The sequence below is a fragment of the Myripristis murdjan genome, chromosome 1 (assembly GCF_902150065.1).
Source record: "Myripristis murdjan chromosome 1, fMyrMur1.1, whole genome shotgun sequence".
Classification (NCBI taxonomy): Eukaryota; Metazoa; Chordata; class Actinopteri; order Holocentriformes; family Holocentridae; genus Myripristis; species Myripristis murdjan.
This window is the reverse complement of record NC_043980.1, coordinates 18,111,753-18,135,835: the sequence shown is the minus strand read 5'-3', so window position 1 is coordinate 18,135,835 and position 24,083 is coordinate 18,111,753. Positions and strand designations below refer to the sequence as shown.

At 40.5% G+C, this 24,083-nt stretch overlaps 1 protein-coding gene across 2 annotated transcripts in view; it reads left to right on the top strand.

Annotated features, from left to right (window-relative positions):
• Positions 1–24,083, top strand: part of gstcd (glutathione S-transferase, C-terminal domain containing) — a 57,135-nt gene that overhangs the window by 1,004 nt on the left and 32,048 nt on the right. For both annotated transcript variants that reach the window (XM_030051617.1, XM_030051609.1), the window contains exons 3-5: positions 477–935; positions 2,527–2,793; positions 4,882–4,975. In XM_030051617.1, coding sequence (XP_029907477.1) covers positions 477–935; positions 2,527–2,793; positions 4,882–4,975 — 820 coding nt within the window. The remainder of the gene's footprint in view (positions 1–476; positions 936–2,526; positions 2,794–4,881; positions 4,976–24,083) is intronic.

The window sequence follows — 24,083 nt, the reverse complement described above, 5'->3', positions numbered from 1 at the left end:
TGAATGCTGTATACTAGACTTCTCTAGCTGTACTGGTATTTGCCTCAACCTGCTTGGTCATCATCGAGAACATTACCAATGAATGTTCATCAAAAAGCTCTTATGTGGAAATATCTTAGAAAAGCAGTAATAGTCGTCCTTACAATATTGTCACACAATCAGCATAGAGGTATCGTCAAAGAGGTTGTGATGTTTGATTTAATCTGTATCATCCAACCCGCCGGCCAGGTATTCAGTGTTGTAGTGTCGGTAGTGGCAAGGCCATTTTTTCAATTGCTCTTCAAATCGTTGTTGGTTAAACTGTTCAGCAGTGCCATTCTGTGCTGTTTACTTCAAAAGGTATAGTTTTTTTCTAAAAGGTGTTGGAGCAAAATATCAGTCATTCTTTTACCAGTATCATTAAACTGAGGTTGATTTAAAAATAAATAAATAAACTTTTTCAGACTAACTTTTTCATCCTGTTTACTCACTATTAGGTGAGCCAATGGACCAGACTGTGTGAAATTGGCATCCCCTCTGCTGTTGAAGAACACCTCCGATATCCCACTAATCAACATCTGCAGCTGCCTCCCTACATCCTTCACTTAGAGAAAAAGCTTGGGGAGCCTGTTAAAGTCCACAACGACGACAAAATACGAAGACAGAAACTCAGGCAACAGGGACAAGCAAAAAATGGCGAATCACCCAAAGCCCCAGGGAGCTCAGACTCCGAGTCCCAGCCGGCTCAGGCGCCTCGGGCTGGTGGTGGACTCGAGCTCAGGGCAGCTCTGGAGAAGCTGTCTGTGGATGCAGCTCCACCGCCGGCCACCAGGGAGAACTCTGAGATCAGGAAAGTGAAGACCACAGATCTGCCCCCGCTGGAGCATGTGTTCGCCGAAGGACTGTACTTCACCCTGACTGATGTGGTCCTGCTGCCATGCATCCACCAATACCTGGTAAATGCTTTGAGATCAGTAATTCATTATTTTGGATTTGTGAGACCCGTGTGGTTTAAGACCTCTCCTCTAACGGTGCCTTGGTGCTTTGCCTAATTTGGATTTATTAATCCAGTTTGCGAGTCAGTACATGTGAACAACGGGAGCATGTGTACATTGGTAGACTGCAGCTGTAGGTGAAGAAAGTGCTCGAGCTAGTATTTAAGCAGAGATAATTCATCTCCACAGTATCATTTCAAGACACTTACTTATTGATGTTTCAGTCAAGCAGCCCTTCCTCAGAATCTCATGAGTCAATACATACACCTTCTTCATAAGCCCCATATTCTCAGTGCAATATACCGCACCACGCACTGCATACGTTCCAAAATTTACTGTAAGCATACTCATTATTTGCACCGTAACAAATGGGGTGTGTCTAACCATGTCTTTGTTTTATAACAAACTGTAGCATGCATGACTTTAATCTGATGTCCCTTACGCCATGAATAGTGCACCTATATATTTACTTGCTTTTCCCCGGTGGCCAGTCTTGTTATGATGACAGATCAAATTATGCGTGACTTATGGTTTTGACATCCTGGTCAGGGTGAGCAAGTAGAACATCCAGCTCTTTTCAGATCTGCTCAGGCAGAAACGTGAGTCAAGAAGACTTGCTGCATCAGACTTGGCAAAAGTTGCTGCTCTCAAAGGTGGTCTAGAGCCACCTGGCAAAGGGTGATAACAGTGTATGGGAGGTTTTCTATTCAAATGCGGCAGGCTTAAATGTATTTGGACGACTACTTTGGAAACAAATTTCTGTTTTTAACAGATTAAAAATGAATGGCTTGGCATGTTGACTTTTAGACTCTCACCTTCAAAAACTTTGTGGAGGCTGTTTATGAGCATTATCTGAATATACATTACACACAGTTTTGGTATATTTTAAGTTCGCAGCAGCAGCCATGAGAAGAATTGCAATAAGTGTGCTGTGGCTGTTCCGTTTAATGGCATATTCTGATTTAATGTTGGTTGGAGAAGACATGTGTTATTGATCAGCAATACTTCACAGTCACGCCGTGGAGTGGCTCTCAACCTCCCTTTCACCCCTCAGCCAGCGCCAACTATCCTTTGACTGTGGGAATGAACCGAATTTCTCACAATGAGGCTTTTAGTAGTCAGCTGTGCTCCAGTGGTTTCCAGTTTCACACTCAGCCTAGCGTGTCTCCTCTTAACGGCCATCACTGTCCACGGATGCACGCAGCCAAAGACAGATCTTCCCACTCTGCCCAGTTGTCATACTACAGACTGTTCGCTGTTGCTCACGGTCTCTCTCTCAAACACACACATACAGTGAAACAAACTGTCTGATGACGTCTCTGTTTGTGTCTTTCCCCTCCACACACATATTTGATATTCCACCATCTCCATCCCCATCCCCCCTGTATGTGTCTGTCCAACACAGTGATGAGAGATGGTCATTCTGGTGGAAGCTGACATCTTGCCTCACTAGAGAGGACGTGTCTGATGAGTCACTTAACCATATCTCCTTTTTTTATTTTTTTGTTTTTTAACCTTCACCCCTCTTTCGTTCCTCTGTTCTCTTTCACAGCGCTCCCTCCAGACCCATGCTGCTGGTGCTCTTACTCAGCTCCCCCTCCTGCTGCGCTGGTACAGCCGTGTCCAGGAGGTACCAGGGGTTCTCAGAGCAGCCAAGGCCTGCGGGATGGCTCTCTTCAGCCCGCAAACCCCCATATCTTGCCCCCCAGGCACAGACCTAGAGGCCGCCCCAACCAGCCAAGCGAAGCAGGAATGCCTAGAGACGACCACGCAAGCCCCCTTTGTTGGCGGCCCCAGGCCCACAATGACTAAACTTAAAGTAAATCAGTACTTTTCTTTGTTTTTTTTTTCTCTCATTGTGCTGTCTCTTTCTGTGTTCATTCTGTGCTTTCTGAAGGTGTTTGCTTTAACACACACAAGCTCTTTCCCAGTGTCCTTTCACAGCTCTGATAGAGCGTTTGGGGCCTCCCAACTGGTTGTTAACCATTATCCCTGTAATTTAACGCTTCTATTCTCTGCTGAGTGTTAATGCGTAAGCTTACAGCAGACTTTGTTAACTCTAGAATTCTTTATCTGCCTTTTTTTAAGTGGTTAAAAATTTTTAAGTGCTTTCAGTCTCTTCAAAGGTTTCAGAATGGCTTAGCCTGTATGCAGTGCATTCTCCATATAGAGGGATGATAGTTTGACAGTGCAGTATATTTCTCTGTCAACAACAAATGTGTATTTTCTTTATTTAAAAAATATGCAGTACTGTTTCACTCCCCTCAATGCATTACAGAGTGGCACAATTTGGTATTCTCAGTTTGGTGGACTCCCCTGTTGCCACTTAATGCATTAGTGCAGACAGTGCACTTTCAGCTTATTCTCATCCCAGGTGCAATAAAACAGTGAATCCATTCCAAAACAAAATAACTTTTTACAGCCAACCTAAGTAGCTCATAGTCGTTGAAATTCTTGGTGTGAAGTTTGGAAACAGCGTAATAACTTTACACTTTACACTTTTAATAAACAGCTCCCCTAGGAAGCATTGGTCTAGCGTTGGCAGACACATTTGGTAGCTGTCTTAGCTCTACAGCACACCAAATGTCACCCCTGCAACACTGTTTTGGACGAGCCTTTCCAGCAGGAGATAAGTCGGCCCAGCTGTTCAGACCCAGACTAACCTCCCACTACCGAACCTTCCTACTGTTCTCTTGGCCTGTTGGCTCCACACTCTCAGCAAGGATAAATCTGTGATTTCCTGCTGGCCAGCAGTCTACAACAATATGATATCCAGTAACGAGAGAAAAGGAAAGTGACAGAGGACAGAAAGAGAGAGGCTGAGTGAGAATGAGGACGACCGGGTGGGTGGATGGTGGCTTGGGTCATAAATACATCACAATTTTGGGTGAGATTTTGTTAGGCACAGATGTGCATAAATGAAAGTGTTCATGCCAGGTTGGATTCAGACATTAACACTAACAGGAATGTGCATACACACACATACACACATATATATCCACAATGACCACCATTCTTTATCTGCCCAGAGGGATTACAAGGCTGGCTGAGTGTCGCCAACATCATGTCTGCAGTGCAGCTGTTGTATTGGCTTGGCCAGTGTGTATGTGTGTGTGGCTGTGCGTCCTCGTGTGTTTGTGTGTGTCCCAAAGCAGGGGGCTAAGAGACAGAGAGGTCTGGTGTCCAACATTGTGACACGCTATCCTTCACTCCTGCTAACCAGAGGCACCGATCTCATCTCTCCACACCATCCAGAGTAGCTTAGTGGAAATGGCTTGTAAACTCTGCTAATTCATTCCAGTTAACACACACTGCTGCATGCCGGACAAAATGCCTGTGCAAAAAGCTTTAAATAAAAAGAGTAGAGTCTTCCCTCTCTTTTTGTTTTACCCACAGTAAATAAATCACAAAGTAAGGTTACCTAGTAACCTAACTTTAGATAGTAACCTTACTTTGTAACAAGAAGATGATGCTGTGAAGTTTCCAACTGTATGTGAAGGCAAGCAGTTCTGATACAAGATATTTGTGTCCCAGTGAATAGATTCCTCAGTCAAGTGCATTTTCTATGAAGCCTTATTCACATATACAATAAATGGCAAGCTTTAGCCTTTCTGCCTCAATTTGTACATTTCTCCAGTAGTTCTCCAAAGTGCACAGGATGTGCTGGAGCATGTTCTGTATTGGTTAACAATTTCTTTTCTCAAGAGAAACAGTAATAAGAGGTGCAGCAGAAGTGGTTTGTCCTCGGGTGTAGTTTCAGATCAGACTGAACAAGGTAACAAAAGGGTTTGCTCAAGAGCAGTTCTCTGTAAGCCACTTCATTACAACCATTTGGACCACTGAAGCTCAAGGCTGTAGATGAGTTTCTATGGTAACTGTATGTGCGTGTATGCGTGTGCTCCCCTAGGAGAATGGCATCAAGGCAGTCTTCTCCCCCCATCCTCGCCCGGCCTGGACCCTCCCATGGGACAACTTACCAGCAGCTATCAACCCCATTGAAGGTACAGTCAGACCTCTCCCTTTCGTGTTTCTTCTTTGCTTCCTCCATTTTCCTTTTCCTGTTTTGCTTCTGCACCCTTTCCCATACTGTTGAACTTTCTTTTGCTCCGTTTTGCTCCCTCACTTTTCCCTCTTATATCCTTTCCTCCATGTATCCCCTTTTCATTCTATTGGCATTACCCTGTCCTCCTTTCATCCTCTTTACCTCCCTCTGTTGCTCCATATGTGTGCCTCTTCATCTTCCCTTACCTCCCTCCTCGTCCCCATTACTGGGCCAAAGTCAAAACAAATACCATTGATATATGGAGGAGGAGCACGACACATGCATAAATATTTGCATTAAACCTTCTGCTGCTGTGGCTCAGTGAGTTCCAGTGGCAACTTGCCACACCAAAAGAAAAATATTAGTCTCTAACACATAACAGTAGCATGATATCTTTGACCAAATGCCTAAATCAGTGTCTCTCAATCTTTTTTTCATTAATTTAACCCCTTTGAAATATTTTTTCAGCCAAGTACCCCCTGACCATTGAAAGAAAGCAATTGTGGAAAGTAAGCCTATATAAACAGATCTAATACAGCACCATCTGTGACTGAGTCAACAACCTGATACTGATGATTTTTATTGACTGTTTTTGTATCTTTTCCACTTCTTTCTCCTTGCTTTCAGCTGTATCATCACTACATTTAACCCCGCATCCACTTTTTTTGTCTGGCTTCCTCGTCTTAGTGAACAAACGTCCTCACTCGACAACAACGGCAGCAGACTGAAAAAAAGAAACACACATTTGACACCTTTGGTAAACCCGAAGGGAATACTGAGTATAAAATAAAATATGGTTTATCAAACTTATATTTACATTTTTATTGAACTTATTATAGTGTAGGCTAATTATTTTAGGAATTATGCATGACTGCTATTTTTTAAAATTAACAATTAAAAAAAAAATCTCACATACCTCCTGCAATACCCCAGTGTACCCCTAGGGGTATGTGTACTATCATTTGAGAACCGCGGACCTAAATATTGATATTATTACAATATTGCAGGAATGTCTGTAAGATATTTACACACGAGATTGATATATGAGGATATGATGACCAAGAGACAGCTAGAACAGTCTAATAAGTTCAGAGAATTGCATTTCTTTACTGTAATGCAGAAGAATGACATCACTCATACAATATCACAATATTGCAACATCTGAAATCCCAGACATGATCGAGTTCCATATCACGATATCAACAAGATATTGATATATTGCCCAGCCCTACATAGTGAATCTTTTAATTCAGCCTCACTATTCTGTGATGCATTTTCCTATTAGTGCCCATAATGACTTTTAAGGCTTGCATTGATGTGTTATCCTGCTCGTGCTGCGGTTAGGTGTGAAGCAGGTCTGTCACAGAAGCAGATGCCTCAGCAACAGAAATAACACGTACACACACACACTCAAACACATACACACAAAGCACCCAAACGTCTTTTCTGAAATGTCAGACTGGTGTATGTGCCTTAGGAGATACTGGTTGCAGTGAGAACAGTATCTGTTGATTGCCGCCCCAGGTGCCACTGTTGAAGCGGAGAAATGAAATCTCAGTGTTTTTCTCTCTCCCTTTCTCTTGCCCTCTACTTTTCCCCTTCTTATTAGTGAGACGTTACATGTCTGTGATGCGAGTGTCACTGCTGTAGTGCAGTGTTGCGGCTCTGTATCACAGAGGATCTTCACATCCTCTGTTCTCTCAGTTTGTGATGCAAATTGTTGGCAGATGTTACATGATAGCTCTGGCAATGATAACATATGTTAAAGATCCCAACTGTAGTTAGCCTGCTCAGCACTTAGATATTTAATTTTCAACTTTATCTTGCAATGCTATTTGTGCTGTCAAATGTCATAATGAAGTCTTGAGTAATTCTTGGGAAGCTGTGGACTAAGGGTTGGAGAAATGGGCTCGTGACCAGAAGGTCATCAGTTTGAGCCCTGGACCTGCAGGAAAAATATGGATTGGGGGAGTGGATGAGCAGAGCTCTCCTCTCCCTCTCTGTGGTTGCACTGGGCAGCTCCCAGGTGTCGATGTGTGGAATGTAAATGTGTGAATGTGCAGCAGGGCTTTGCTGGAAGAAAGCACATGTGCGCAGCAAATCTACCCCGGATAAATATCGGGTAAAAAAAAAAAAAAAATTGCAAACATGAATCCAGCTAGCTTAGATCACCAGACACTTTAACTTGAATAGCTTGTGTATTATATTTTACTATCTAGAGTAGTCCTTGTTGTGATTGGCTTGATGCTGTGTGTTTTGGTGCTTATGAATTATTGATTATATGTGTTAATGAACTGCCGGACTACCAAAGAAAATCTTGCACCCTAGTGGACCACAGAATCCCATTCTGTTCTATTCTATTCTATTCTAATCTATCCTATTCTATTCTATTCTATTCTATTCTATTCTATCCTATTCTATTCTGTTCTGTTCTAAAGCATGTGCAAGCATGCATGAGAACAGTTGAGATTGAGGTATCTGATAACAGACAATTACATGATCTTACACTGGATATCTTAAGAGCTCTTATAGTTCTTGCTCTTCATCACTTTCTTTCTTTCCTTAGTTTTAACTAATGTGGAAAGTTGTGAGTAGCAAAAGTTAATCCCTAGAAGGCATCCACTCACCAAAGAGCATACAGTAATTCTACTTCTACAATCATTTGCAGGCCATTGTGAATAATTTCCATATAGTCAGAGTTCAGCGTCTATTTCTGTCCCAAACTCCCGCCTAACACCTGAACACAAGTGCTCTTGATAATGTGGGCAGTGTGCCTGTTTTCATTGTGAGAATCATGGAGTGAGAGAGCACTTTTTAGTTGTCCCACTTTTGTTGACTCCTAGTATGATAAAAGGCACTGTTGATAACTCCTTTTGCAATATTAGGCTGGTGGGTAGGTAGCCCTTGTGTTGTGGCACCACAGTAATTAGAGAGTAGAGACAAGGCACAGCCAATTTGTCTCCTGAACCCCAGCGTGTGGGCTCTCCCATCTGTCTGAATAAACGCCTAGACACACACCTACGCATACACAAAATAGTAGCACTTATCCCCTCACATACCGTTTCTGCACTTACAAAACAGATATAACAACACACACCTCTGAAAGCTTTAGCCTATGTCTTATTTATGTGTGCAAACACACCCGCCAACACTTGCAAATAAAAGCTGAACTTTATCTCTCACATATGTTTTCACACCCACAAAACACAGGGGTAAACCATATACAGACATGCTCCCCTATAAAAGCTGTATGTTATTTCATACATGGCTTCAAGTTCACCTTCAAGTACCTTCTCCACTTATTTGCATTATGTGATAATGAATCCTACACACAGGGGCTCAGTGCACAGTGCATACAGTGGAAGAAACAAAGGGACCTCTGTGCACACTGTTGTTTTTGTCCTATGTGTGAATAGGGCTGTTTTGCTAATTGTGATGGGGGCTGTCTGCAGACAGGTAACTGGCAATGTGAACAGCATTGTATAACACATCTGGCTTCATGTCTCTGGCGCTTCACTTAATAAAGAGAGGGGAGGTACGGGATGAAGGATCGAGGGAGTGGCAGAATGATGGAGTGTATGACAATGAGAGATTGAGATAAGGATGAGACAGCACGAGGAAAGACAAGGGTTATCAGGAGAAAACAAGGGAAGGGAAAATGGCTGAGAAACAATGGAGTGTAAGAAAAAAGGGGGCAGGGGGCCTGAGGGAATTGCATACTTGTCATGCTTGAGACATGCTGCCATTAGATTCTGTGGGCTTGTTTTGGTACAAGGAGATGAGATGAGCTTCCATGTCTTTGTCTAAGGTTACCAGAGTATGACAGAAGTTGAAACGCTGGATTGAAACCCAGCTCTATTTGTCTCCGTCTCTGCGCCTCGGCTACAGCACAGATGAGATTGAGATTTCACAAAATCCCCCTTTGACTGGTGTGAAATATTTTTTTGTGTATTTGGCGGATGTGTGAGGGGCCAGGGCGGAGGGGCTGAACAATGAGCCTTATGGTCATTATTAATCATCAAATAGTTACTACTTTGCTACCACAGTTGATGCTATCCATCGTCACTTTACAAGCACAACATGAATCCAAATGCACACAGGCACAACCTGGGAGGGATCATACGTTTTGTAACCAGTTCACTAATGTAAAATATATGCACAGGCTCAGCCATGCAGAGTTCAGTGGATTTACAGCCTCTGCCAAGTTGTAGCTAAGGTGAGGCAGCATCAGAACATGTTTTTGAAGTCATGTTGCCGCAGCTCAGCTGAAACCTTCCACTCCCACATAAGAAAAACATCCTCTTTCTCAAGTTGCTAATGCCAATATAAAGTTTATCCACACCGGTAGTCTTAGCCCACACTTTGCAACTCTCTGCTTGCTCTCTCTTCTGCACACTGGTCTAATGAGTAGTTAAACATCTGTCATGTTTAGTGTACCAGATAGCTTTGTGATCCTTGCCTGTCATGCAGTCTGGAAATGGTGAGTCCTCTCTGTAAAATGCATCAAAGCTAGAATATCAGTCCATTAACAACTTCCAAATGGATCACTGAGGAGGTAGATGTTTGCTGTTTCTCTCTTTAAAAAAAGTTTCCTCCTGTCTCATAGTGTGATTTATGCAGTTCTGCTTTACTGTGTTTTCTATAAAGGTGTACTGATACAGCACAGGCCTCACAAATAAGGGAGACAGCGGTCCAAATTTTAAAACAGTCCTTTTTGTCTGCATCCTGTAATTTCAATGTTCAAAACAATCATTACATTAGTGATGAGGAAAGATGCCCCTGAAACTGGTTTTCAAGAGCAGACTCTTGTCAGTCGGCTTTTTATGTGCAGGGACTGCATTTTATGAAAGCTGCTTGGAGTACAGTGACACACAGTAGATCCCAGTGTTTCCCATTCATAGGTTTTACCTGGGTGGTCTTCACAAGAGGGTTTGTTCCCACCCAGGAAGATTTTTGTAAATGTATTTTTTTCCCCCAAATTTGTCAAATTCACATCACATTTACAGAGATAGCTGTTGCAAGATGCAAAGGCCAGCAGACCAGACAGGTTCATTGCACCCAATCTGAAACTTAGAATATAATGGTTTTCTCTAAATTCTCAAGTATTTACAACAGCGTTTGTGATAATTGGAGATGTGTACAACTATTCGACACTCACATATAAATAGGCATGTGCTGTTTGCTGTATCCCCTAATGCTTCCTTTGCCTTAAATAACTTGTGTTTGCTTTGGCAGTGGTGCCAGGGGAAAGGTCATGGGGTCACCAAAATCACTACAGTCCTCGCTCTAGGAGTCATGACTGTGCACAGCAAATTTGAAGTTATTTGAATGAACAGTATCAGAGTTATCACGTTCACAGACACATTCTGTGGCGGCTCATGTCTCAGCCGTCGGAGCACAACCATTATATCAGTCGTCATGTGATGTGATTAACACGAGTGCAGTGTAGCGTGAGTTGCATCTTGTCTCTGTTTACCATTGAATCCCTCTTGACACACTGCTCTTGTTGTAGTTAATCCATGGCATCCATCTAGTCTTCCTTTTGCAAAGCATTTTAGCTTCACATCTGTCAGGAGGAAGTGTGTGCATATCCATAGAAAAGTTTGCAAAATGCTTGGCATAATTATTAAGTAACTCGTAGAGGTAAAAAAAAAAAAAAAAAAGACAACCGCACAATTGATTAATGTTCACTTTGATGGTTTCTTAAGCATTTCACATTCAGCCAAGTTTGTTTACTTTGATTAAAAGAAGCCTGAGGTTGAAAAGAGCACAAGATGCTGAGTCAGAGATTGATCCATTGTGGGGCATCTGGAAAATGTAAGTAAAGTGTAATTTTCTGACTGAAGCCCTGGTTGTAGGATTAATTAAAACTCTTTGTGTAGATTAAGTTGAAGGAGATGGTCTAAAATGGCAAGAAATTGATTGTGAATTAAACAAAAACAAGAAATCTGTCCCATTAATATCTAAATAGTTGTGAGGCCCATGCATAGAGTGTTGTTGTTTGTACTTCACCCAGCATTAAATAAGTTAGTTAAATTAGTTTGGCTGTCTGTGGTTATGTGTGGGAATTCCCCTCAGGCATGTTGTCTCCCCTCTGTTGAGCTTGGCAGAAAATAATTAGCTGCCTTTGATACTAGTCCAGATTTACGAATTTCACGTAAATCGTCATAATTTAGGCTGGATATTGACTGGATGCTGTCTGGCCACGGTCCATGTTCTCTTGGCTGTGCTGTACTCTAGCTCAGTAAAGTACTTTCAGTATCTTTTTCGACATATATTGTTTGCTCTGGTGCATTAATCTTTACTAGATTTGAATTAAAATTACATGGCAAAGGCTTGGTGACTGGTGTTTAGAGAGAACCACTGCATGCAGACTTCTCAGTGCTGAATCCTGTCGGTGCAGTAAACAAAGGAGATTGCACTTGATTACTAAATAGGTTGATCACCCTCTTATTAAAATGTGTTTCTTAAACAGTCGGTCCATACTTCAACACAGACATTGCAATTCACCTTGTATTAGATCTGCTTATGTAAGATGCCTATTTGTAGAAACAATTATCATTGTTAATTATGTTCGCTGAAGCTTAATCCAATCTTAATTAAACCCAAGTGTATTCCATCAAGAGGTTGGAGCAGAGCTGAAGATAGTTGACTGTGTGAGAAGAGGAAGAAGTACATTTTAGTCTGCATATCTGCATTGCATTTGTATTAGCCTAAGTGTCATCATTGTTCTTCATATAAAAATAAGCCATGAGATGTCTTGTGGTTCTTGTGGTTCATAAACTGACTAACACTGACCTTGTCCATCACAAAGGAAAAAAAAAAAACAGATGACATTAGCTAAAACAAAAGACAAACCTAAGCCATTTATTGAAAACTGCTTGAGCTGAGATTTTGATGCTGAATTTCTCCTCACTGGCTTGCGGTAATGCACATCTAACCTGATTTCTGACCATGTTAAGCCTTTTTCAAGACAAAATACAGCAGCCATAAAATATATGTATTCTCTTATTCACACTACAAACCATGCAAATCTAACTATAAATGGTTTACCTTTTATATTATATAAAAAAAGCTTATTTGACAAATAATTTATTTGAACACTACTGTATATGCGTAGTATTTATCTATTTGAATTTGACGCATGATAGGCCACACCATGACCACAGGTGTGACCACAGCAATCCTTATTGATATCCCTATTCTCACAAAAGTAAATGTGGGCACCCCTAAGACTTGACTAACATGAGGAACCTCCTCAGTTACCAGAAACATAAAAAAGGCTGGCATCGGTCCTTTAAGTCAGCCAGCAGAGTTAGATTTGATGTGGATTGCTTCTTTTCTTGTCCAGTGGTCAGGTGGGTATAAATTTAAACAGCTAAGCTCTGCTGTGAGATGCACAGTGGGCAACTGCAGGGGAAAGATCTCTTTAGCTGTTGGCCTGTGTATCACTGGAACATGTTAGTCTGGAGAAAATTGTTATTTCTCTCTCTCTCTCTCTCTCTCTCTCTCTCTCTCTCTCTCTCTCTCTCTCTCTCTCTCTCTCTCTCTCTCTCTCTCTCTCTCTCTCTTTGGGTTTTGCACACCTGTCAGTTTGTCTGTTGGTTTGGTGGGAGGTCTTGAACGCGACAAGGGAAGAGGTCAAAGTCAGGGCACAAGATGAGAGGAAAGGAAGGGAAGAGATAGTGAAGGAGGAGGAGAATTGGTCCTTCTACCTGGCAGATACCTGTCAAAATGTGCCTGCCCTCATTTGACTCCTGTCAGACAGATGCCAAAGGTGATCAGGTGGAGGGTGAGGCTCAGGACCCTGGATGGGCTTGCTGTCTTTTCCTTCACACACATACACGCAGGCACCACTTTATAGCCAACCTTTTAAAAGTGTAATGTAAGGACCAAACCAGCTGACTGAAGTTCTTTATCCGGAAAACAATATGACTTGTTCAGTTTGTCTGTGTTAGAAAACTGAATGACATTTACATATCATACACTTTTGTCACATTCTGAAGTTTTAATTGACTAATATTGCATTTGTGACTTAAAAAATAAACATTGTCATTTGTTCCTGTTAGGGAAAATTACATTGTTGTAATACAGTGAGTGAGTATATTTGTTTGTTTGTTTGTTTGTTTGTTTAAACCTATCCTCTACAGTCTATCTATATGTAGTTTATGCAGTGATGATATGAGTGCAATGCATCATGTATGGTTTAAATAATTAAAAAAAAAAAAAAAATCTCTGCAAACTATACTTGGACTATACCACTAAGTTATAGTATGCCATTGCAGTATACTAATATAAATATAATATAGTAATACAATGGATAGTGGTCATACAAACGTTATGCAAGTTAGTGGTATGCTACAGTATGTGAATCTAGCAATCTGTGTATTTAATCTGTCTATCTATACATGCACACACACGCATATGTGTGTGCATATGGTGTATGACAGGAATACAATAGTTTTGTGTAGCTCAGAGATGTTAGACAAAATAAAAGAAAAAAAAAACAGAGCCGGTCTTCACTTTGTTTTTTGTAAGAAACTGAAGCTCTTATTTGTTTATTACAAGACATTGCATTGCACTGAACTACTGAAACTACTGAATTCATCTAATATTGTGCTCTCTTATCGTTTGCCCTTTCAAAAAAGGCCAAATACCATAGCCTTGCCTCTTTGTCAGATAGATAAATTGACATTAGTGTTTTCAAAGGCTTAAGCCAAAACAGCCTGCACAAAATGCCAGACAAATCCCAATGCTCACAGCACCTTCGCCTTCACCTCTGGAAGAATAAAAAGGTTTTTACAAACATATCAGTGATTAGTTGGCAAACTGAGCCAGTTTTTGGACCATTCATTTTGATATCTAGGCCTTTCAACAGAAGTCACTGATTATTTTGCAGCAGTAATCAGTAGTATTATTTTCTAACAAAATATTAATTTGTTATGCTGGTCCTCACTGTGATAAGTAATTGCATTGTACTGGCTTAGATCTGTGAGGGTCGACAGAGTAGCAGGTTGTAAATGCAGCACAGCAAATGAAACATACTAGTCATACGGAAGCTAATTGTTTATTGACCAAGGGCTTCATGCGTTAATGTACAATGTTGATGGTCTGCGTATTGGACTTCATTCACCAATATCTTTATATGCTTTTTCTTAACTTTGTTCTTGAGCAAGGTTCTAAGAAGAGTCTACATCAGATTCATGACATGTTGTTAGACCACTGAATTGTTGGCACCTGTGTTTTTATAATGATGAATCCCATTGTCCTCGCTAATTGAAAGCATGTGCCGTGCCAATCCCCATAAAAGGGCATGAGGCTGCAGGGCCATGTTCATTGAACAAAATGCAATAACCCCTTTTTTGCACAAACATGTTACAAGTGCTGAAAAATAGATGCCGAAAAATAGATGATACATTTTTTGTAAAAATTTACCCCCATCGAAAAATAACAACACAAAAATGTCAGACGTGGACTAATAAACAGGCACAACTAAGCATAAATTTGCCCGCCTTTCACCAACAAGACAAACAACCCAACAGACAACTAAGCTGCTTTCATGAGAAGTCCGACAGCAGAACAGCCTTCATGTAAATTTGTAACAACAGCGATAACACAGTGTTTATGGTGTAACCTCGGGAGAAATTAACACCTTCAAGATGAAGGAACTTTTCATTTCCTCCACGGGAAACACTAAGGAAAAGAGCGTCTGTTTTTCCTGAGCTTACACATCACACTTTATAGATGATATTCTGATGTCCCATTCCTGTGAAGGCAGCATGGAGCTGCGCTACATACTGTCCCGCTACAGCAAGCAGTTTGTGCTTCTCCCTCACATCATTCAATTTGTGTTGTAGTGTATCACCACCATAACTGATAAGTTAACCGACAAAGACATTTCAGCTGCTGATTGACATTATTGAATTTTTTCAAATGAGCACAATACTGTAATGGTTGTTTGTAATTTAATAAGCCACAATTGTCTTACCTTGTCATGCAAATCTGGACAGGAATAATCCCAAAAGACCAGCAATGTAAAATGTTGATTTCAAGGTGAAAATACCAACAGATTAATCTGCCAGCATGCTCTGGCATGTAGGTTAACTTTTAAATCTCTGGCAAGAAGACACAATTGTAACTGTGTTTGAAGCTGTGGCAACAAGACATGATTGGTTGTCCCTAGAGGAAAGACATGAGGGCGTTAGCACTCAGCTGTGGTATAAAACAGATTTTTCAAACATTTTGAATCACCACAACCATGAGAGATCCTTGATCACACAGTCATACCTGTGCACAAAAAATGTTAGACTGAAAGGCCCAGTAGTATGTGGGATTAGTTGTGGACAGACACACACAACTAAATGCATGATCCCTCCAGGCTGCCACCTGGCAGAGATAACTAGAAGCTGAGCACAGACCTCTGCCAATGAGGCAGATCTGGATTTTGCCCTCACACAGTAGTGCGATGCATCTCTGTTCGATCAGGTGGTCGGATCTGATCGTGTGCATTAAAATCAGGTGAACCACCTACACTGGTGGCATTACATGTGCAGCAAGTAGCCGACTCTGAGGTGGATGGTGCGCTCAGCAGAGGAGCCATTCACCTTTGTTAAATTATTCATTCATGGAGCTTTACTTATGTATTTAATTTCTGTCAGTGCCTATTTATTCAAAAGTCAGCTGCCCAGTTCAGAGACGAGGGTTCAGGATGTCTTTTGGAGAGCATACCCTGTGTTTATGGAGATGCATCTAGGCATGATTTAAGAATGCTGTTATTGGGTGTTAGTGTGATTTTCTGTTTGCAGTCTGTTGTGGCATTTGGTTAACACTTCTTTCCCTTGGGCTTACAGCACCACACAGAAGGGGCTGATTCCCAAATCACTCCCCTCATTCAATTAATTGAACTCATTAGAGCCTTTAAATTGGAGATTTAAAGATACACAGTAAACATGGGAGCAAGCACAACAGGCGCCCAGCTTTGTTACTCCCAATTAGAAGGGTAATTGGCACTTTATTTCCACTATTCAAGTTCAAACACATCTAGACTCCCTGGAGGGGTACCACAGAGTTTCACTATTTGTGGTGATGTTTGAGTTATTCCCATTTAAATGCAGAGCCATTGGCTGCCTCCATGATGAGATTCTCGCAAATGTCATATCATGAATATTCATTAGTCTCCCTAGTTTTGTTTTGCTCAGTAATCGCTGGTGAGGCATTGCAACGCTGGTATGGAGGGGGGAGAAAACTTGCCTGAAGCTCAGCCAGCTTTCAGTGGGTTTTGGATTACACAGTGTTTCTTATGCCATTTCACTAGACTCATAATTAATTACTGATTAGCGTTTTCAGCCATGAGCAGAATGTAAAACCAAATCTTTTATCCCCAAGCTCCGTTTCCTTCTTGAATGCAGTTTAAGTCACTTTGCCTAAGTGCCTGGAAATCTTGTATATTTGGACTCTAGAGATGACATTTGAAGTGTGATATGAATGAAAGAACTTTTTGTTGGGGCTTTCATCAGGTTATATCAGTAAACAGTCCAAAAGCACCTATGCTTGTAGTTTGCCTGCAGGTTACATGGCATATTGACTTTGGTTCAGAAAGAGACCCGGTGTCAGCTTAAGGATTTCTGACTCTGTTCTGTGAATTTGTGTCTTCTTTTTCTTCAGAAAATCCACCGGAGCCTTACTTATTAATCCACTGTCTGGTTAAAATGTTTGCTTTCTTGCCCTCTTTTTCTTGCTATTGCTTGGCAGCAATGCTGGCAAGCAGCCGTATCCAGTGAAACTGGGTAAGTGGCTGGAGGATTTTTATAAGTCATGGCTGAAGTGCAGACAAACTCTCTGACACCGACTGACGGAGGTTTAGGGGGCAGCTGATGGCCCTGTTGATTACTTTCACGGCCACAGGCTTGAACCTAAAAAAAAAAAAATAATAATAGTAATAAAAAATAAAAAAAATAAAAAATGTTGACGTGAACCACATAATGCTGTGATCAGCTTTACGTGCCTCTCTTTGTATAAAAGAGACACTGTCATGGTGTGTTTGGGTGGTGATGTATGGCTATTAACAACTGATTGTACATTTTCCTATGATAATACCAGTTGGCTTTTATTTTTTATTTTATGTGCATGATTAAAAAAGAGAGAGATACTATAATTATGTCATGGATTTTGTATATTTGCTGCATGCACTCTCAGCCTGTCTGTTTTCTCTTTCTTCAATAGATTGGTATTGTCTCTTATTTAACAGCAAGTAAATGACATGTTTCTAAAAGTTTAGAGACATTACATGTGTCCGTTAGGGGTTTCGAGATATACCACATTGAAGATAACCGTGATATTTATTTACTTATTTATTTATTTTCAAATTTTCCATAGACATTTTAATAATACTGTTATTGTGAATTCTTTGGGACACGACAATCATGACAGCCCTAGTGTGCCATAATAGCCAAACAGTGGAATAGTTTCAGTAGTCATAGAAACAGCTATTATATTACCCACCAAGATGCTCACAGCTGACAGGCGTGAAACTATAGCATGAAGCTTGTTTGCACTTGTTACCATTGGTGTTTCATGCTTGATAGAAAGCATAAGAAAAGTAGTAATGTAGGATATATTGTCTTAGTTTCAGACACCCTCGCGTCGCTCTGCATCATTCTCATAATTTTTACACCAGTTCTGATGTTTGGAAACTACCTGCCGATTTGATGAATAAGATGTTTCATAGAGGTTTTGAACCAACCCAGTAATCCAAATTAGCAGCTTAGTGATTTGAAGCAGAAACATGCTCTGCTCAGGAAAAGGTACCTGAAACATCTGTCATTTTCAGTTGCACAATTTGTGCCGCGGTGTTTCACATAATTCATGTAGGCAGAGTATTGTCATTGTGGTTAACTGGATGCTTTAACACACACTTGAGTAAAGAAGAGTCTGTTGGATGTGTGTGCTCTTTCTTTCCTCCTTCTTTCTTTCTTTCTTTCTTTCTTTTCTACTTTCTCCTTGGCTCACTGCTTGCTTGCCTGGCACTCAGGCAGATGCACATACATCACATTCTCTCTCATTCTTTTTTTTTTTTTTTAACCATCTTAACTTTTTCACAACTCTTCCCAACTTCAGGCTGCACGCATTGTTGTGTTAGCTGTCACTTATATTTTCTGCCGTATAAAGCATATTTTTACTCACTACTGGCAAAGTGAAAGTATGTTGCAGTTCTCAATCCTACAACTTCGTGCATCACCTTTTTACCTTTTCGTCACTACTATCACAGAAAAACATGCGATCCACATACAGTGAACAATGTAATATATGATGAGATGATTGGTGATTTTATTTGTTGAGGATAATTCTATTTATGTGTTCTGTAAGATTTCCTGTTATTGTGGTGGATACCCCATATAATATGTATTAAAAAAAAAAAAAAAAAAAAACTTATACAGGCATATGTACGTATCTGTATATTCCTCAGTCTATTGAGTACTGAAGCTTTTTGTTGCAGGAGTTTGAGCTTCTCTTTTTAGACTCATGTTCATGAATGTAAAAATCAGTGTTAACACACTTATTGTGTGTGTTTGTGTAGGTGTGTGTGATGTGTCTGTGTGGAGACTAAAACATTTCGCAAAATAGAAGACAGAAAAGCTGAGAGGGCTTTCACAGCTTCACTTTTTCACTTTCTGACATTATGATAGTCTCTAAAGAGATATAAAGCTGTAGGTTTTTGGCACTTCAATTCAAGAAAATTACTTATTCTGCTAGGTTTACTGGAGCACATCCATGCCAGTAACCCCTGTATCTGTCCTTTTGTTTCACATGAGAACCATGTAAATATTTTGTTTTATAATTTCTGAGATTTGGAAGTAAAGAAAAGTTGGCAGATCTTTTGGAAGCTGTACAAGAATTAGAGTAATGATAACTGCAGGTGGCACAGTGAGAGAAAAATGATTCATCTAATTCTGCTCTAATTACCCAAAGGGCACATGTAGCGCTTGTGGCCCATCCGCAGTCTCTTGATTCTTGTCCTCGTTCCCCAGATAAACGTATCTGCTCATTGCTCAAAACATTTGCAAATATAATAAGGGAATCGATCAATATTCAGACAAAGTGGAGCGTTCCCATCACTAACATAAAAATGTGTATTGCAGATAACGCTAAAGGGCTAATGATCTGGAATCTGTCCAGATGAAAGAGTTTTTCTTTTCCACAAAATTTCCTTCCAGACCCTGGGCCTCTTCTTCTCCTAGTGGCAATATATCTTAGCTTAATGACCACAGAGTTGCACGAGAATCCCTTTATCTCTCTGAACAGAGGGGCCCTGGCTTCAGCAACCCAACCATAAGCTTTTCTGTAAGAGAACCAGGAGGAGCAGAGACAGCAGCTGGCTGGAGCCCAGCCAGTCTTTACTTATCCTCCAGTTAGCACAGCAAGGCCAGGGCTAAAACCCCTACTGGCTCAAAGTTTTTGCAAAGGTGGCTGGCCAAAGACGTTGAGACGGTCCCTACAAAGATGCCAGCGTTTTGCCACTTATTCAGTGACTTTGACAGCTCCGGCAGAGATGTACTGAGAGCAGACGATGAAAGGGAAAAGTGGATATTCAACAGAAACAAAGTAGTTATTGTTGGAATGATTGGGGGATTTGCAGCTGATATATTTCCTTGGTTAATGCAGGCACAAATAAGCAGAATTGTTCAGGAATGTTTAGGAGTTAGGCTGATGTCGCAGTTTGAAACTTTTTTCCCTCAGCTTAGTTTAGTCAAAGTTGCACTGCATGTTACCCCTTGCATTGAACTGAAAAGTTGTGTCACACTTAGTTGCATGAAGTTGAAACTGTTAACTTTTTGCAGAACAGACAGACGGACAGACTTCGATAATCTGTTTCTGAATATTTTGAAGGTTACTTAATTTCATGTATTTAGGAAATGGTCCTTTATACTGACATGGGAAATACTGGCATCATAACTTGCCTTTTTGTTAACTTCCTAGCCAGTTACACACAGAGCCTCCCTCAGCACTTTTCACCTCCGATCATTGGAAAAAAAATCACATTGCATCTATCTGATATATTCCCTTGTTTCACTTTATGATAAACTCTGTGCAGTTCACATTTTAATCAATATGTCATTACTCTTGCTGGGTCTAACCCCTGAAATAGGGAATGAAAAGAGCTGCCGGCCAGTCTCAAGTAGTGCTCACAACACTTTCCTCTTACATAGTGCGTTTGGTAAATTTAATCCACTTCATTTTCAGCCATAAGGCCTACTGTATATGATTAGAAATTTGATTTAATCTTAAAATCGGGGAGAGTAAGCTAATGAACATCTTGTATTGTTTTCATTCATCTTATTGGTTGTTACACATAGGTTGCATGCAGGAATGCAGGAAGTTTGGAGGGTAAACCAGTTTTATTGACTTCCAGAAAACCAGAAGAAGGCTGAATAGGGGTCCTCTCTCAGGGAAACAGATGAAGTTTGGCATTAATGGGAGATTTCAGTCACACTAGAAGATTTATCTCCTTTGACCCAATACCATGTGTGCATAATAGCGGCTTCAGAACAACCTGTTTTTTCTAGGCCTTTTAAAGTTTAACAGGGTATATTTTGTCACCTACTCATAATGCAAGCTATATGAACAACCTAGCCATTGAAATGAAGAATATAAAGTTGGGGATTAGAGTGGAAAATCTGATACTGGGGAAACTTATGTACACTAATGATGTAATCCGCAAAGCTGAAACAGGATATAATCTTCAAAGTATGTTGGCTAATACAAAGACATGGTTCAAAGGGTTAGAGCCTGATGAAAAAACGAGAGAAAAATGAGAGAACCTCCTTTAAATTTTGCTTTGGAGGTTATCAGTTATCATTGTAGAAGATATATCTGTAGTTTACTTTAGATGAATATTTGAGTCATGAGGCGGGTGTTGAATCTCATTAAAGTATGAGACAGGGCTTTGGGTTGAGCTGCGGAGAGGATGAAGTCGTGCAAAGATCTTAAATATCTCAAACCAAACTACATGAAGCACGTGCTTGTCCTTTAGGCTTGTGGCATTTGGGGATGTAGGGATCATACCCAATGTAATGCCATTCAGATTAGAGCCATTTGTAGTTTACTGAGTACACACAGGCTCAGCCCAGCTCTAGCCATTAATGGTGATTATGGGCTGGAAGCTATGTAGAGTAAGGCATAAGGGAAACATGTTGCAGTTGTTTGGTGCTTATGTCTGCAGAGAGACTTACAAAGAAAATATTTAATTGGGATGTCTTTTACAATTTCCCTTGAGAGAAAAAAAGCTAGTCATTTTTTGCAGAGGCTGCTCCTAGTGATACTTTCAGAAACCATTAACCATGGAGTCCAACAAAATATTAAGAAAGAAAGAAAATATAAGGATATCAGACAAAGCCTTAAGTGAGGACATACACTCTCATTAAGTGGCCTGTTTTACCTGAATGATATGTTACAATCTAAAAGAAGGTAAAGCTGTCAGTCCCTCCAGGAGGTTGCAGCTTTGCAATACTTAAGATATTTAACCAATCCCTAAAATTTGCAGGATCTTGAGATTTTGTCCAATCACTCCGGTATTCCCACATAAAATGGTGAGATTTGGTAGAGTACAGGTTCAGGGTAGTAATATCCACAGTCATTTGTAATTAATTCCAGTGAGAATAAAAGAGCACAGACACCATTTTAACATTAATTAGACCATGGTGCACTTTTTATCATTTTAGATATTATGATAATGAAATGCATTGTGAAGGTGAATTTTACATGCACTGACAATAAGCACTCTGTGTTTTTCAGTATTGTACCTCTTGCTTTGTTTAGTGCCTTGTAAGGCTGTGGACTGGGCACTAGTATAGTGTATGACATCATATTCCAATGAAATCCGGTGATTTAGATGTGGAGTGGGTTTATTTAAACACATTTGCAAACCATGTTTATTTTCAGTGCATTTTTAATCAACTTACATTCTTTTATTAATCTTTTCTCTTGACAGAAACCTATTACACTGCTGGAGTGGAATATATTTGTCACTCACTGCTTTGCATTTTGTAATTGTAGCATGGCATTTGTGAAAAATTAAGCATTGCTGGTGTTTACTCTTGAATGAATTGTAATTTCTAAAATATGGTCATGCAGCCAGTATTGTCATACACAATTATTGACAACTAACTAACTTGTTTTCTTGCACATTGATTTTTATGTTATAAAATTTTTTTATGGTATAATTTTTAGATAAAGGTGACTTATTTATTCATCATGTGCCCATCCACTCCTAGTCCTTTTGAGTGTTTTTCCCGTCCAGACCCACAGGTTTGCTTGCCACCCCATTAAATTTTCTTCTTAAGTTGAAATAAGTTTAAATAGAATGACACTCATAGATGGTCTTAGCATGGTACATTTCTCCAGAGTGCACTGAAGGTAGTAATGGAAAGGATGTGTCATGCCAAATTTCTCAGCTCAGGAAAATGAAATCTGTGAGTGCTCAGCCACATCAATACACTGTGCGTTTTTGACATGTGACAAATGGACAAATATTCCCTGATTTCTGTGTTCAGGGCCCTTGGCTCTGGACTGGCAGTAGTAGTTCCATCATTTTCCCAGTTTGGAAATGGATTGCTTGCAACTTTCTGGAGGGCTGGCTGTACATCTTGGACAAAGCGCATTGCACTGCATTTTAATGTGGGAAATGTGCTTCGTAAATACAATTTCAGCTGTGCATCAGCTGAACTGTTGTTGGAAGCTGGGTCATTTGTAGCCCCATTGAAGGGCTTCGGAAATGCCGCCGTTGATTGCAGTGTGTTCATATCAGTGCAGCCAGTCCTGTCTTGTCCTGTCCAATGTCACCTTATGTGTGTGACACAGATTGGCACATCATGCATTGAATTCTGTTTCAAGCTCAAACCAAAGTCTTACACTGTTGCTGCAGACCTGAGTGATTAAAAAACTCATGTTTTAGCATCTGGACAACTACATTTGTTCATTTCCTCAGCTGAGAATGCACTCGCCGGAATCTCATTTAAAGTGCATGTTGAGGCCTGTGCTTCACTGTGTGCCATCCTCAAGGAGCAGCTACCACATTTCTCTTCTGCCTGTCACAAATACAGTTTTATTGATGGGACGGGTTGATTGCCTGGATTCCCAAACTTTTAAATCATTTAAGCGTTGGATGTTGTCCCCTGTGTTTGCTACATATACTTCAAACAGTGCAGTGAATTAGTACCCAGGAGACAAGCTGGAAAGCAGTGTTTACATTGTGAATGAAAGGGAGCTGACAAATGAGGCATTTTTTTTACGTTCTGCTATAGTTTACAGTAGTCTGCGTTACTTCATTGATTACCTGTTTTTTTAATATCCTGGACTATCTGTGGTACATTTCAGGGGATTTTTTCCAGATGGGATGTGGAGCACTTCTTGCACGTCAAACTGTCCAAACTTTACTCCTGTCTTAACCATATGCCGAGCAATTTCTAGAGACATTTCCCCCCCGTGTTTGTCTTCATTACCTTTCATTTTTCTTGTCATCACAGTCCTATCCAAACATATTTAAAATTTTCACTGACTGCTCATGTGAGAGCAAACACTTTTTTTTTTTTGCTGATAGCCCAACAGTTACCACTTTCAGTACTGGGAATATTTTTTTTTTCACTTGGCATTCAATCCAGTTGAATCCAACTCAGCTTCTCCCTTACAGAATCAGAGCTTACATTAAAGCAAAGTTTTGCTCAGCGCTTGCCTGTGTGGCCTCAAAACTTTTTGCTTGCCTCATGGCTCAGTTGCAGTTAAAGTTTGGCTCCCAGCAATGCTACTTATTTTATTTCTCCCCACAAAACACTCATTTTGCTCTTCCTTAAGTTTAGTGATGTGAGAATTTCTGTGATGCTTGTTAAAATTTACTTTTCCAGAGAAGTGCTGCAAATGTAGATTTCTATCCTGCTACTGATTACTGTCATCACACCCTCGAGATATGCCAAGTTCATTTCTTTGTCCTTTGGTTCATAGATTTCCCTAATGAAGACCATATGGTCATAAGCGAGCTTCTCCGCACCCGTGCTTCCGCCTCTGAGTGCCAACAA